Source organism: Hirsutella rhossiliensis, assembly GCF_020360975.1.
Source record: "Hirsutella rhossiliensis strain HR02 chromosome Unknown scaffold00001, whole genome shotgun sequence".
NCBI lineage: Eukaryota > Fungi > Ascomycota > Sordariomycetes > Hypocreales > Ophiocordycipitaceae > Hirsutella > Hirsutella rhossiliensis.
In genome coordinates this window covers 6,753,198-6,766,509 of record NW_025408667.1, presented here as the reverse complement: position 1 = coordinate 6,766,509, position 13,312 = coordinate 6,753,198, and the positions used below count along the sequence as shown (strand labels likewise).

The 13,312-nt window shown below is 52.8% G+C and overlaps 5 protein-coding genes across 5 annotated transcripts; 3 read left to right on the top strand and 2 right to left on the bottom strand.

The window, feature by feature from the left end:
• Nucleotides 1–1,954: 1,954 nt before the first annotated feature.
• On the top strand, nt 1,955–2,936 carry HRG_00871 (AAA domain-containing protein; the record flags this gene model as incomplete). Its single annotated transcript, XM_044859342.1, has 3 exons — nt 1,955–2,103; nt 2,264–2,369; nt 2,427–2,936. The coding sequence occupies 3 exons, from the start codon at nt 1,955–1,957 to the stop codon at nt 2,934–2,936; spliced, it is 765 nt and encodes a 254-aa protein (XP_044725742.1).
• Nucleotides 2,937–3,113: 177 nt separating this feature from the next.
• On the bottom strand, nt 3,114–7,672 carry HRG_00870 (ribonuclease III domain-containing protein; the record flags this gene model as incomplete). The annotated part of the gene is made up of 7 exons (XM_044859341.1): nt 3,114–4,351; nt 4,403–6,516; nt 6,568–6,856; nt 6,911–7,160; nt 7,219–7,267; nt 7,340–7,368; nt 7,424–7,672. The coding sequence occupies 7 exons, from the start codon at nt 7,670–7,672 to the stop codon at nt 3,114–3,116; spliced, it is 4,218 nt and encodes a 1,405-aa protein (XP_044725741.1).
• A 984-nt stretch (nt 7,673–8,656) lies between these two features.
• Nucleotides 8,657–9,765, top strand: HRG_00869 (regulator of chromosome condensation (RCC1) repeat domain-containing protein; the record flags this gene model as incomplete). Its single annotated transcript, XM_044859340.1, has 3 exons — nt 8,657–8,840; nt 8,900–9,260; nt 9,321–9,765. The coding sequence occupies 3 exons, from the start codon at nt 8,657–8,659 to the stop codon at nt 9,763–9,765; spliced, it is 990 nt and encodes a 329-aa protein (XP_044725740.1).
• Nucleotides 9,766–9,884: 119 nt separating this feature from the next.
• Nucleotides 9,885–10,987, bottom strand: HRG_00868 (proteasome subunit domain-containing protein; the record flags this gene model as incomplete). Its single annotated transcript, XM_044859339.1, has 5 exons — nt 9,885–10,003; nt 10,061–10,657; nt 10,714–10,764; nt 10,866–10,885; nt 10,944–10,987. 5 exons carry the CDS (start codon nt 10,985–10,987, stop codon nt 9,885–9,887), a joined length of 831 nt encoding a protein of 276 aa, XP_044725739.1.
• A 581-nt stretch (nt 10,988–11,568) lies between these two features.
• HRG_00867 (RING-variant domain-containing protein) lies at nt 11,569–12,561 on the top strand (the record flags this gene model as incomplete). Its single annotated transcript, XM_044859338.1, has 2 exons — nt 11,569–11,651; nt 11,718–12,561. The coding sequence occupies 2 exons, from the start codon at nt 11,569–11,571 to the stop codon at nt 12,559–12,561; spliced, it is 927 nt and encodes a 308-aa protein (XP_044725738.1).
• Nucleotides 12,562–13,312: the final 751 nt, after the last annotated feature.

Genomic DNA, 13,312 nt, shown 5'->3' with positions numbered 1-13,312 from the left:
ATATACTTACTATAGTTAATAGGTATTATTATAAGAATAAGTAGCTTTTATAAGGCTAGTATAATTAAATTCTATAGCTATATAAGCTTTATACTATTTTCCTATACTATAGTCCTTACTACTAATAAGAGCGTCTCTTTAAAATTAAAGAGGAATTTACTAAAGGTTTATCTATCTTTTTACTTAAGAGTTTATAGCCTATCTTATACCTTCTCCTACTCCTATACGTTACTAAACGTATATATAAGGTATTAAAAGAAGTCCTATAAGTCGTATTTACCTTTAAGGCCGCCCTTATCTTAGAATCTAAAGATCTACTATATTTAAAGCTCTAATAGCGTATAAAAGAGTAAATACTACGCTATATCGCAATAGCTATTTAAGCCTTATTTCTTATTAGTTATAAACTTTATCTATAGCTAGCTAAGGAAGAAGTAAAAGGACTCTAGCTTACTATCCTAAGTTAGCTAAAAGAGTAGCTTCTACGTTAGTAGTATCGCCGCTATAACTAGCGTTATAGAGGTTATATAGGTTAAAGCTAGTCTTATAGATAGCTCCCTTAGTATAGCGAGAACCTTATCTTTCTCGCTAGCTATCGCGCTTTTAATTACTTTTAAGATAGCTATAATACTTCCTATCTATCTAAAAAAGAGTAGAGTACTCCTTTAAGGAAGTAATACCCTCTTTAAAGAGATATCTATTAGATTTATTAGTTAATAGCTTATATTATTATAAAGTAAGTAAAGGTATATATATAAGTACTATTTATAAGATAATATTAATAAGCTATATAGAGCTCTTTTATATATAGCTAGCCTATATATATATATATAAGATCCGGCCCTTTATATATAACTATATAGCTTAGGCTATAGCTTAAGCCTATAACTTATAATAGTTAAAGACTCTTATATATATTATTATTCTAAAGTATTTAAGATAAAATAATAAGGAGAACTTATAATATAATAATAATAAGAAAGAGAAAAAAAGAAAAGGAGTAATAAAGAGTATATATAAAGTAACTATATTTTTCTTTTTTATATTAATTAATATATAATTAGCTATAAATATATATAAGGTAATTCTTTAAAGTATTATTATTTACTTAAGACTAAATCTTTATTTAGCTAAGAGTCTCTTAAAATCCCCTTTTTTAATTAGCTATATTATATTTTAGTTATTAAAGGAAAATATAAAGTATCTTAAAGTACTTATTTTATATATCGCGCTTACCTTACGTAGGGGTAAACCCTTATAGTAGGGCCCCTACTTAAGGGGGACCCCTCCCTTACTAGCTTAAACGCTTAAGTACGCTACTTTATAGTTAAAGCTATCTAAGGGTTTTTAGGAATTTTTCGCTAAAGGAATAGTAAAAAGATAGTACTTATAAGATATTAGTATAAGATATTAAGGTACCCCGCATTTACTAGTATTAGCTAAATAGAGATTTAGTCTTAAGTAAATAGTAATACTTATTCTTTAAATTCTTTCTTATATACGCTTTTTTATAGCTAATAAGTATAAGGGCTTTTACCCTATATAAGCCTAGACTAGGGTCTAGGCTAAGTCTATATATAAGCGGCCTATATGCCTATATAAGCTAAGCCCGTACTTCTCTTCCTTTTCCCCCTTATAGATTATTAGCCTTCTTCTTATAGACCGTACCTATACCTACGCCTCTACCTACTCTATAATAATAAGGAATATATATATAAAGTAATTATTATTTTTCTCTTTTATATATATTACTAATATAACTATACGCTTATATACTTATCTATTAAGGTATATATCTATAATAAATATAACGAAGTATAATATAGCTATAGACCTAGGTATATATATAGACGAGAAAAATCTAAAAATGCCTTTTAACTCTAACTCACCTATTGGCCGCCGTACCACCCATTCTCTCTTCCCATTCATCACTCCAGAACCCGCGTCCAGAAAAATGGCCACCGCCAGCAACCAACAGGCCCTCGTCGTCAGCATCTCGGGCTGCTCCTCGAGCGGAAAAACCACCCTCGCCCGGCTGCTGCGGGACATTTTCCCCGGCTCCTTTATCCTCCACGAGGATGACTTCTATAAGCCCGAGACGGAGTGAGTCAAAGATGCCTACAACCCTCTGTCCTCCCTCTGTCCTTGGCCTTGTCTACAACCTACATATGCCAGTGTGTGTGTGTGTTTAGATGCATGCGGTGATTTGTATGGCATCGTTGGCTTAGAGTTCCTTACTTACACAACCTCATCAAACGTGCAGGTTGCCGTACAAGAATGGCCTGCGCGACTGGGACTGCGCCGAGGCCATCGACGTCGCCGCCATGGCCGACGCCCTCTGCTATATCCGCCAACACGCCTCCTTTCCGGTAAGCACGCCTTTTGCTCCTACGCCTGAGCCCTGGCCGTTGACCTCGACCCCAAAGCCCACGCTCGAATCCAAGGAGGACCAGAACGCTGTCGGCCAGTGTCCCGTCAACGACGCCGCTGTCGCCGCCGTCAAGGCCAAGGTCGCCTCGGCTCTGGGCGCGTCGCACCCGCTGCACGGCTCCCTCCGCCTCTGCCTCCTCGACGGCTTCCTGCTCTACTGTCCGTCCATGGCGGCCCTGCTGAACCCCTGCCTGGATCTCAAGCTCTTTGTTCGGGCCTCGTACGCCAGGACCAAGGCCCGTCGCGAGGCCCGGCTTGGCTACGTTACCATCGAGGGCTTCTGGCAGGACCCGCCGGGCTACGTCGACTCCGTCGTCTGGCCCAACTACGTGGCCGACCACGCCTGGATGTTCGACGACGGCGACGTCGAGGGCCGCTTCAGGGGCCGTGCGCTCGACGAGGCGGGCATCCGGGTGTTGAAGGAGGCCCCGGTCGATGCCGACATGGAGGTCCTGCTTGGCTGGATGGTCGACGCGATTCTGGCCGAGCTGCAAAAGCATGCATAGCAACCTCATTCTCGTCAACCCCAGACCTCATCTCGGTCCGTACACGATAATCTGGCCACGCCTGCCTCGCCTCTGCACGGTAATGCTCGCATCGTCAATCATCCAACCAAGCCACAGACTCGTCCAACATGAATCGTCAACTCGTCACATCACATCATTACATCGTCGTAACCAGCGTCAGCCGACATGCGACGACTCTTGCTCCCTCTTGAGCAGCCCGACAGCCTCGTGCGCTGCCTTCGTCTGCACCTCCTCCCTGCTCACGCCGTCGTCCACCTCGGCAACAACCCTGTCCCCCACTAGGACTGTGCACAGATACCTCTTCTCGCCGTCGTTGCCCTCCTTGGCATCGATGTCATACGTGACCGTGTCCGCGACGGCCAGCTTGCCGAGCAACTGCTTGGGATGCTGGACCTCGACCTTGTCCCCCAGCAGTCGCTCTAGGTAAGACAGGATGCCGAACCGCGCCACCACGGCCTCGCACGTTTCCTTGGAGCCCGAGTCGATCCAGACGGCCCCCAGGAGTGCCTCGAACAAGTCCGAAAAGAACTTTTTCGCCTGCATCCGCGCGAGCAACGCCCACGGGTAATGCGTTCCGCGTTCCATGGTCTCTAGGATTGCTGTCCTCATGGCGCCATGTCGCTTCCGCATCCGTCCTTGTTCGGCCCCGATGGCAGGGGAGGCATGGCGCATGAAATTCCACAACGCCAAGCCTCCATCCCGCTCACCACTCCCGGCCTCTTCCGCGGCCGCGCCATCACTCTGGCGCAGACCATTTTCCATGACGACCAAGGCGAGAAAATCTGCGTTGACCATGGCTGTCTTGAGTGTGTGCATGTCATAGTGCGGTAGGGGAGGCCTGACGCCAAACAGCTTCGTGACAACAATGTGGTCGAGAACTGCATCGCCGAGGAACTCGAGTCGCTCATATGATCGCCTGCCGGCGTCCAGTACATACGAAGCATGCGTCACGGCCTCGATGAGAAGCTCTTTCTTCTGGAAAGAGTACCCGACCAATTTCTCGAGCGGCTCCAACACGGGTGGCAGGGTATCGACACTTCGGGTGAGGTGGAAGAGTCGTTCTCGGCCTCTTCTAACATCCCGCCACTCACATTCGCGCAAAAAGGTCGACATGCACACCACAGCCTTGGAGACACCCCCGTCAATGTACGATGCCCCGATCAAGGCCTCAACCACGTCGGCAAGTGTTTTGGTCGACATCAGGATGCCCTTTTCGTGTCCTCGAGTCTGCTGTAGATACCCGTCCACATACAGCGGCCGCCATTTCTTGCCGGTGAAGCGCTTGGTGAGGATGAACTTGGCAAGGCCGCTGTCGATTGCGGCTCGGCAAAGCCTTGAATTAGAGATGAGACCATCTCGGAAGCCTGAAAGGTAGCCTTCGGGCCACTCAGGATCTACTCGCCAACGTCAGTGGAGGTCCTTGGTAGGGATGGGCTATGGCTTACGGTCGGCAGCGGCTTGGACCGAGGTGCAGTATTTGAGAATCGAATCGCCTAGAAACTCCAGCCTTTCGTAATGGACAGGCTCCGAGGCACTGCGGGCGCTTATTGCTTCTCGGACAAGGCCTAGGTCAGCAATGGCAACACGTTGCAGGATGGTCGTTGCCAATTCCTTTGCCGTCAGCATCACTTGCAGCTCATGTGCGATTGACGGAATCATCATGCCAAATTTGGCGTGCCTCGCCGGGACCTCGTCGAGGAGGGCCCACGACTGGGGAAGCACCCAGGGATAGCGCTCCGTGGCCGTGACCACGGAGCCAGCATCCGGCTGAAGGCGGTGCAGGAAATCAAACCGCTTGGTCCACCTTCTAAGGATCAGGTACGGCTCATCGCTCGGTGCAAGGTCATAATCGGTAAAAGGATGTTGCACTCTTTCGATGGGCGGCTTTTCTGCAATCTGGCCGTTGCACAGGAACGGAGTCCCGTATTGATCCCGAACGAGGAATTGTCCGCCGCTGTGGCCTTCGTCATGAGGATCGAACAGTGCTGAGCCAATCTGCTCCCTTGAAACGTCAACCCCCTTGGCAGTGAACTTGACAACCTGGGGGCTGTCCTCGACGTGCCATCGGTGAGCAAACGGGACTGCGAGCAAGGCCGACGTTTGGTCAGGCCAAGCCGCAGCTTCTTGCGTAGAGACGGCCCTCGGAAGGCCGAATTGTAGCTGGCAGACTCTCCCAACATCCAGGAAAAGCTCAATAGGGCGAATCTGGTCCAGCCGGACAGGAAGCAGAACCTCATACTCAGTCTGCACCTGATTCTCATCCTGGTAGCTCAGGGCATAGAGCCATCTGCGCCCATCCTTGTTCCAATCCCTCGCCACCTGATACCAGGGATCGAATGGCGGCTCGACATCAATCTCCGGTGCCCTCGTCTCCACGGACGGCGCTGCGTCGAACTTCAGGGGCAGCAAGTGCTCGCTGACGAGGCCGGCCCTGTAGAGCGCCACGTAGGCCTGAAATGCCGCATCCTTGGTAGCACTCTTCTCCGACAGCCACGTGGACTTACCCTCGACGCGGCGCAGTTTTCCCGGAACAAACGGGGGGAGCAAGACGGCCGCGCTCAACCTGGGCGGCGACGAGTCCCAATGACGTTGCAGAACATAGTCGGGCCGGCTATCGATGAACTCGCCCTTTGACACGGTACTGCAAAAATGCTGCAAGTGCTGCTTCGCATTGTCGAGATCGAGCAGCGCCCCGGTGGACTCCACCTCGAAGTTGATGGTGCCCCCGGGCTCGGAATCTTGCAGCATTTCCAGCTTGCGAATTTCCCTTTCCTCATCCTCATACATGTGCTTCAGCTCCTCCTCGAGTGCTTCCCATTGTTGGATGACGTCGGGCGATTGCTCCGTGAGCCAAACCAGCCTTGAGTCTCCCATTCGCGCCCTCCCACGCCGCTGCACAAAGGCCTTGGGGGTATGGGGCTTGTCAAAACACACAATTAGGTTGCAAGCCGGAATGTCGATTCCCTCCTCTAGCACAGACGTTCCCACGAGCAAGTTGATTGCTCCCGACCGAAAGTCTTGCAGACCCGTCTGGTTCGTCTCGCCCCAGAACTCGTATAAGGTCCGCTTCCTGGCCGAGTGCGTAGAGCCGCCAACCATGCAGCCGATGCGGTATCTTTCCACGATTCTCGGGCACGACGCAAGCACTTCGCAGAGCATCGTGACCGTGGACCGTTCCTTGATAAATATTATGCCAACAACATCTTGTTCAATCGACAGCAGTTCCTGCAAGAGGACAGTGACCTTGTCAGACAAGTCGGAACTGTTCTGCGGCCTCGGAGATGGGCGTTCGGGCGAAACGCGGCGGAGGAAATCGGCAACGTATCGCTTCTCCGCGTTCGACCATTGATCAAAAAAGTCATCAGTTCTCTCCAGGCGGTCTAGGTAGGATTTGCAAGCGTTCCAGAGATAGAGGTCGGCCGCCCAGGGGCCAAGTTGCTTGTGGACTTCGACACAACGGTTCCAGAGACCTTTGATCTGATTCTGCGAGTATGTCTCGTGTCTCTCAATGGCTTTCGCCAGGGACCGAAGGTTCCTGTCATTTGGCTCGGCTTGCAGGCTAATAATGTAAGGGTCTTGCGCAATGTCAAGATTGCAACGAGCATCCCACAGCGACTGCATGGTCTTGGTGAGAAGATCAGAGGCTTGGGGGGTGTACCAAGCGCAAAGTATTTCTGGCTTCTTGACGAATTCGAGGAGTGTTTCACGATGAACAGTTGGTGACACGCACTTGGCGTGGAGAATCGCCTCAAGGGTCTCAACGCCTTTGAAATTGGATCTCATGCTCGGGGTTGCCGTCAGGCCTAAGATGCAAGGCATATCGCCGCCGCGATCTCTGCGCCTGTGGTAGAAGTTGGCCATGACTTTACTTCCCGGGTGCCTGTCGACGCAATTGTGGGCTGTAGCGCGTTAGATTGAAGACGCACGGGGAACCGGACAATTCTTTGACGTACCCTCGTCGAAGATGATGAGAGCTAAGCGGTTTATACTGAGGAAGGCATTGCTGAGAGCGTCGAGCAGTATCTGGTAGGTCGAGACGACGATGCGAACATCCTCCATGGCCAAGTCCCAAGTGTCTGCGTTCCACGTGTCAACGTTCTCATTGCCGGTCAACAGCTTGATGCGCGTCGAGGTGATCTGGAGGCCGATAGCGTTGAACTGTTGACCGCAGAGCGACACTGTCGGAGCGAGAAACCAGATTATCTTTGTGCCTTTGATCAGCATTTGGGCCTGCCGTTCGAGGGCAAAGGCAGCGGCTTACTTTGTCCGGGCTCGCCCTCTCCAGCTCAGCCTTGATCCGAAGCACGGCGCTGGAGCCAGTGTCAGCTCGACTCGCAGGCAGCAAGGTATGGAAGTCATAGGAATGCAAAGAGGCAACTCACATTTGCGTTTTGCCGCTACCGGTGTCCATCTACCATGACCCAGTCAGTGGATCGAGCAGTAGGCGGCGGTTTTCTCAAACGCACCACAACGATGACGCTTTGCTTCAGGCTCTGTTCGAGCATCTCGAGCTGATAAGCTCTCGAGGTTATCTCGCCAGGGACTTGGGCCTGCCCGGCCTCGGGAGCCAGCGGGGCATCTTGGGCGGCCGCAGAGATGTGCTCCCTGATCTTTGGCTCAGGGGTAGAAGCTCGTTCGATAGCTGCTTGCGTCTGCGTACGATAGAGTCGACCAAAGGGTTCGGACTCGTCTTCACTAGAGTCGACGCCAGGCATAGCCACAGACGCCATGTGGTTGTCAAGGCCGCTTGCGCGCAGGCGTGACCTATTCGTAGAGCTGGGGCGGAGGCAACAGTCGCAGAACTAGTCATCGGCGATGCCCAAAGTATCAGCATCGTCGGGCTCTCAGCCGTTCCAATGCCACAGGAGAGCAAACATGATTGTCGGGAAAACAACCAAGCCGGAGTTCGGCAGGGCGGTCGTTTCAGGCACCAAACAAACAGCAAATGCAGACTTTCGTCAGGCTCGGCCGATTGGACCAGCGTACGTGCTCTCGATGACGGTGAGTCTCTGGTTAATTGACACTCTTTGGGAGCATCGCATCGCTCGTTGCATTCGGCGCGCGACAACGATTGTACAAGAAAGGGTCAACGTCGTTTGGCAATCCTCTGAGGCAGCGTACTTGGTCGACGTACCGTACAGAGTGCGGAAGAAGTTCAAACGGCCTCTGGATCGACTGGATGGAGGCCAACAGTTACCGAAGGCCCCGCGTATATAACTAAAGGGGCAATCTGTTTTATCGGGCAGGTCCCACTTTATGTACGCATCCCTTTTTTCTACTGCCAGAGCTCAACTCAATTTCTCAGGCCAGGCCTGTAATATTACTTTGATAAGACTTATTGGGGACGGTGGTCAGTCCTTGGATCCTGCTGAACGTATGCAAAACGATGCAGCTTGAACTTCAAGTGAATGGGCTTAAAGTCGCCGACTGTCACCGACAGAAAGCTCTCTTACATTTGATGGTAAATTTGTCAGGGATTTTACGTTTGTCTGCTGTCGTCGGCAGCTGCTGTCGATGATAGCTTCGGTGTGTTGATATAAATCGAGTTCGCAGTCAATTGAACCGCTGGCTGCTTACGTACGACAACAACGACCTCACTCTGACTTCTGATCCACCTGGCTGAGGGCATCTCGCCATGAGCGTGCTTTGGGGCTAAGAAGTGGCAAGGTCAAGATCCATCGATTGATTGTCAGGTAAACATGGTTGACGCACCGCCCAATCCGACGCACATGCTTCTTTTCGCAGCCGGCTTCAACGCCTGTGGCCAACTCTCCTTTGACTCCAACTCGGATCGGCACGAGCCAGATGACTTGTTCTGCTTTGCAAAAGTACTTGAGGCCGAGCGCATCGAACGCCCCGTGGCCCGACTCTCCTACACCCAAGGTGCGCGTTCTTGTCCTCGACGGCCCAGCGCCTACTGACTTTCTTACCACTCCGTGCAGTGCGGATAGATGGCCGGCTGTGCATTGCCGGCATCGGCCCGCGAGACAGTCGGATCCATAGTCTTGCTCACTTTTTTGCTGAGGCGGCCAACGGCGAGGTCCTCATGGTCCAAGACGACGACGTCTCCGTCTGTGATGGACAAGGCCGTCGTCAACCCGGGAAGCTTCTTGTCAAGTACTCTTGCATGGAGAGAGTGAGAGCTTGCGACCCTCTTAAATCGTGGCCGTTGAAGGGCGCTGCCGTCAGTACTATTGCAGCTTTTGCTGCTGGTTTCGCCATCCTCTACCAGGACGGCACCGTCGCCACAATGGGCGATGCGCGCTTCCAGGACTGCCTAGGGCGCGACGTGTCCGACGAGGCGTATGGCCAATCCTGGATAAGACCGAAAAAGACAGGATACACGGACTGACCGTCTTCCAGGCCTGCAGACCAGCCCGGCATAGTACTCGACCTCGCTGACCTCGAGGAACCAATCAAGCATGTGTCAGCTGGAGGCTACACCATTGCTGCGTTGACGGAGAGCGGCGGCATCTATCTCTGGGGCATGTCACCGCATCGAGCAGAGTCTCGCAAGAGACCCTTTCTAGCCCTCAGCCGAGTCCCCAACTATATCGAGGTAGATGACGGCAAGGATGTCAAGGATATGGCAGTTGGTGACTTGCACGTGCTAGCCTTGACCACGGACGGGTCCATATACGCCCTTGGCGACAATAGGAATGGACAAACTGGACTGGGAAAGTCTGCTGGGCACGGAGTCCAAGATTGGACAAAAGTCGATTTCCATGTGCCTAGTGGACAAAAGGCGATCGCTGTTGCAGCAGGACCCCGGTCGTCCTTTATCTTGACAGCTCCCGTGCCGGCCTGAACATTCGACTCATTAAGACAGATGGAAGTGACATCAAAACACAGAGGTGCTGCTCCATGAGCATTTATGATCCTCTATTGTACAAAGACCTGCTCGCATTACCCAGCCCGGCAACTCCATTATAGACTCGTCAGGTAGTCCTCAATCTCCTGTGGAGTCAGCTTCCTGAATCGCGGCCCGGTCGCTCCCTCGACGCCCTCAATCCCCAGCAAGTGATGGGCGGGAGGTCCGACAATGCCTGCCAACAATTAGCACTCGACCTATTGCAGCAGATGTCAAGTGGGAAGAAACGAACCAATCTCAATCGAGTCTCCGTTCATCTCGCCCTCGATGTTGTCCTTGAGAGTCAGCAGGGCAATGTGTATCGCATCCTCGAGCTCCAGCTCCTCCGAGTATCTCTTCTCCAGGAACGTCTTGGCCTTGGTGGCGCTCTTGCCAATGGCCGTAGCCTTCCACGGAAAGTAGCTCCCTGTGGGGTCGACCTGGTACAGCATCGGGCCGCCCTTGTGGATGCCGCCGGTCTTCTTGCTCGGCTTCTTCTCCCCCTCGGCGGGCATCTCCTCTTCGCCCTCGGGCTCGATGCCGTCATCCCATCCGGCTACAAGCATGCTGACGCCGTATGGCCGCACGCCGGCAGACTGGGTGGCCTCCTGCATGACCCGTGCCACGTCCTGCACCAGTATCCGCGTGGGAGGGTACTCGTTGTAGATTCTCTTGTAGCCCGTGTGCGAGACCTTGCGCGCGCGATCGACCAAGACCCTGTAGTCGGGCCCCATGCCGGAGTAGACGGTGCCGATGTTGGGGGTGATGTTGCTGATCTTGGCCACGGTGCTCTGGTCCGCGAGAGGCGAGGACGACTTCTTCTCCGTGGCGAGGACGATGCCATTTGTGGCTGCGACCTGTTAGGCTCCAGGGCGTCTGTCGCGGTGACGTGTGGGGGCTGCGCACCTTTGATGCCCAGAGCTGTGATGCCCTGGTTCACCGCATTGAGGGCATACTCTGCACGCATTGAGGGTCAGCTTGCCCGATGAAGGACCTCGAGAACAGCTGTGGAACTGCGGCATCAAAAGCCGAGAGGCAAGGCAGAGGCGAGCTCGTACCGATCTGTACCAGCTTTCCACTGTGTCGACTGTGAGCAAAGATTCGGCACGCAGGGAGCAAGAGGCGGGCACGCATACCTGGGCGAGAAGGTGGTGAGGGAGAAGGAGTATCGGTCCGCCATGGCTGCAGCGGCTGTCGAGGATAGGCTCAGCTCAATGTCTCTGTGCGAGGAGGATGGAAGAGGTGACAAATTGGTGGCTCGGGGAACAGCTGCAGCGAGCTGTGATGAACTCGGCTGCGTGTGGTCATTGCTAGGCACGGCGGAGCTGCGCGTCCAAGCTTAACCGGCCTTGGTGGCGCTGAGCCCGGGCTTTTAGTTTTGCCGGTCTCCGGCTTGGCACCGAAGACGAAGCGTGGCCGAATCTTCGCACCGCCCAACCGACGACGTCTCCCTTTCAATGCTTGCCGAGCCTTCAAACCCGCCACGATACTGTAGTGGCCCACGTTTGCGTTCTGCATAATGTGGCGACTGCTTCGCCTCGTCCGTGGGTGAGCACCAAGCTATCATTAAATCATTGACAGTCATTTTTCTTTTTCTCCTCGATGAGCTGGCCATTCTCGCTGATGAAATTGTCTCGGTGCAGCACGCGCCTCTACTCAGCCTGGTCGAAACCCTTTTCTCCCGCTATCTAATGACCCTCCCTCGACTGCTTGCAGAATCAGCGTACACTTTTTTTTTTGGATCACACAGCCCTGCTCATGATGAGCACACAGCCGACCTGGAACTGGGACCTTCCAGTCGAGAGCGACTCGGCGCCGGATGGCCCGGGCAATCCCGGAACTGAGTCTCTCGGGCAGCAACCGGCAGGTGATGATAGTGCCGGGGAACCGGAAGCATGCCATGCTCAAAGCACCAGAAGAGGACACTACGGACCGAGAACATGCCGCATATGCCTCGACACTGAGCAGCCCAAATATCCATCGAACGTGACGTCTACTTTGGGCTTCTCCTCAGCGTCTTCCCGCCCGTCCTATGTTTCCGACGACCCCGAGCTGGGCCGATTGCTGTCGCCCTGCAAATGCAAGGGCTCGCAAAAATATGTTCACGAAGGGTGCCTCAACTCCTGGCGACTGACCAATCCCATGGCCGCAAGGAACTACTGGCAGTGCCCAACGTGCAAGTTCAACTACCGGCTGGCGCGACTGCACTGGGCTTCCATGCTGAGCAGCAAGTGGGCGCAAGTGGCCTTGACTCTTACTGTCGTTGTCATTGGAATATTCTTGCTGGGCTTCATCGCAGACCCCATACTGGATCTATGGTTTGATCCAGTGGGCACAATCAGCGACACGGTCTCGAGCGTTGTGGCAGACGTCGAAGCCCTGAAGCCCTCGCGGCATGAAGAGCCTGCCTCGTGGACAGATCATTTTGCCAAGGGCTTTTTTTCCCTCGGCTTTGTTGGCTTTGTCAAGTCGTTGGTTGCAATGGGCCCCTGGCAGTGGTTGAATCTCCGGACCAGCGGCCTGTTGGGCTCAGGTCGTCGGCGCGGGACCGGAAGAGCGAGAATGGACAACTTCAACCTCGTGTTTGTCCTCATTGGTGCCTTTACGTTCCTCATGGCGATATGGAAGGCCGTTCGGGCGATAAGCACGCGGGTGCTCAACAATGTGAGCGACAAGGTGCTCGATGTAAGTGAGGATGATGACGATGACGAGGTCGGGGACGAAGCAGGCCCGGGCACGAAAAAGGATCAGTGATGACTGTTTCTTGCTCCCGATCCGATAGGTAGAGAGGCGGACGCGTCGTCTGCCCGGCCCAATGACTACTCTGCACACTCTTAAGTTGTCTCGACCAAGCTCCTCCTTGTCAAGCCAACTAGTCTGTGTGCAAAAATGGACCTCCGCCGGGCGCCTCGAGCATGGACCGTTTTGGTTCCTTGCTCATTGGCCAAGGCTGGAGTTGTGATCAGCGACAAGCGGACTGGCGTCTTGACGCCTTCCGCGAGCGTCTACTGGGTGCATTCCGCACACCGCAATGAGTAGATCGCTTTGTAACAGCTGATACATTCTATCACATGTTCGATGTACATACTGTACATACTTTGAGACAAAATGACAAGAGCGCGTTCGTACCCTTCCGTGCACGTGGAGCGATGCGGGTGTTTTTGTGGCGTGCAAGCTGTCGTCACACGAGCGCCATCTCGTGTTCTGCTTCACGCCCCGTCTCAACTGCCCAGCCCGGATTGCCAAGAACAACGGAGATGGAGTGAATTTTCATCCATTGAGTGCTGAACAGCTGCTCTATGCTGCATTACCTCATTACCTACATTGGCATTAAACGCTTCTTCGAATGAACGCGCTAGCGATTCGGGCTTTGAGTCTGTTTATAGACGGGGCCGGGGCACAACTGTGGGCTTAATACTCCGTAGTAGTAGTAGTAGTAGTAGTATTGATTACCGTCTGGGACATCCCTATAAGGGCAAAAGACGTGCTAGGCTAGAGAAGACTA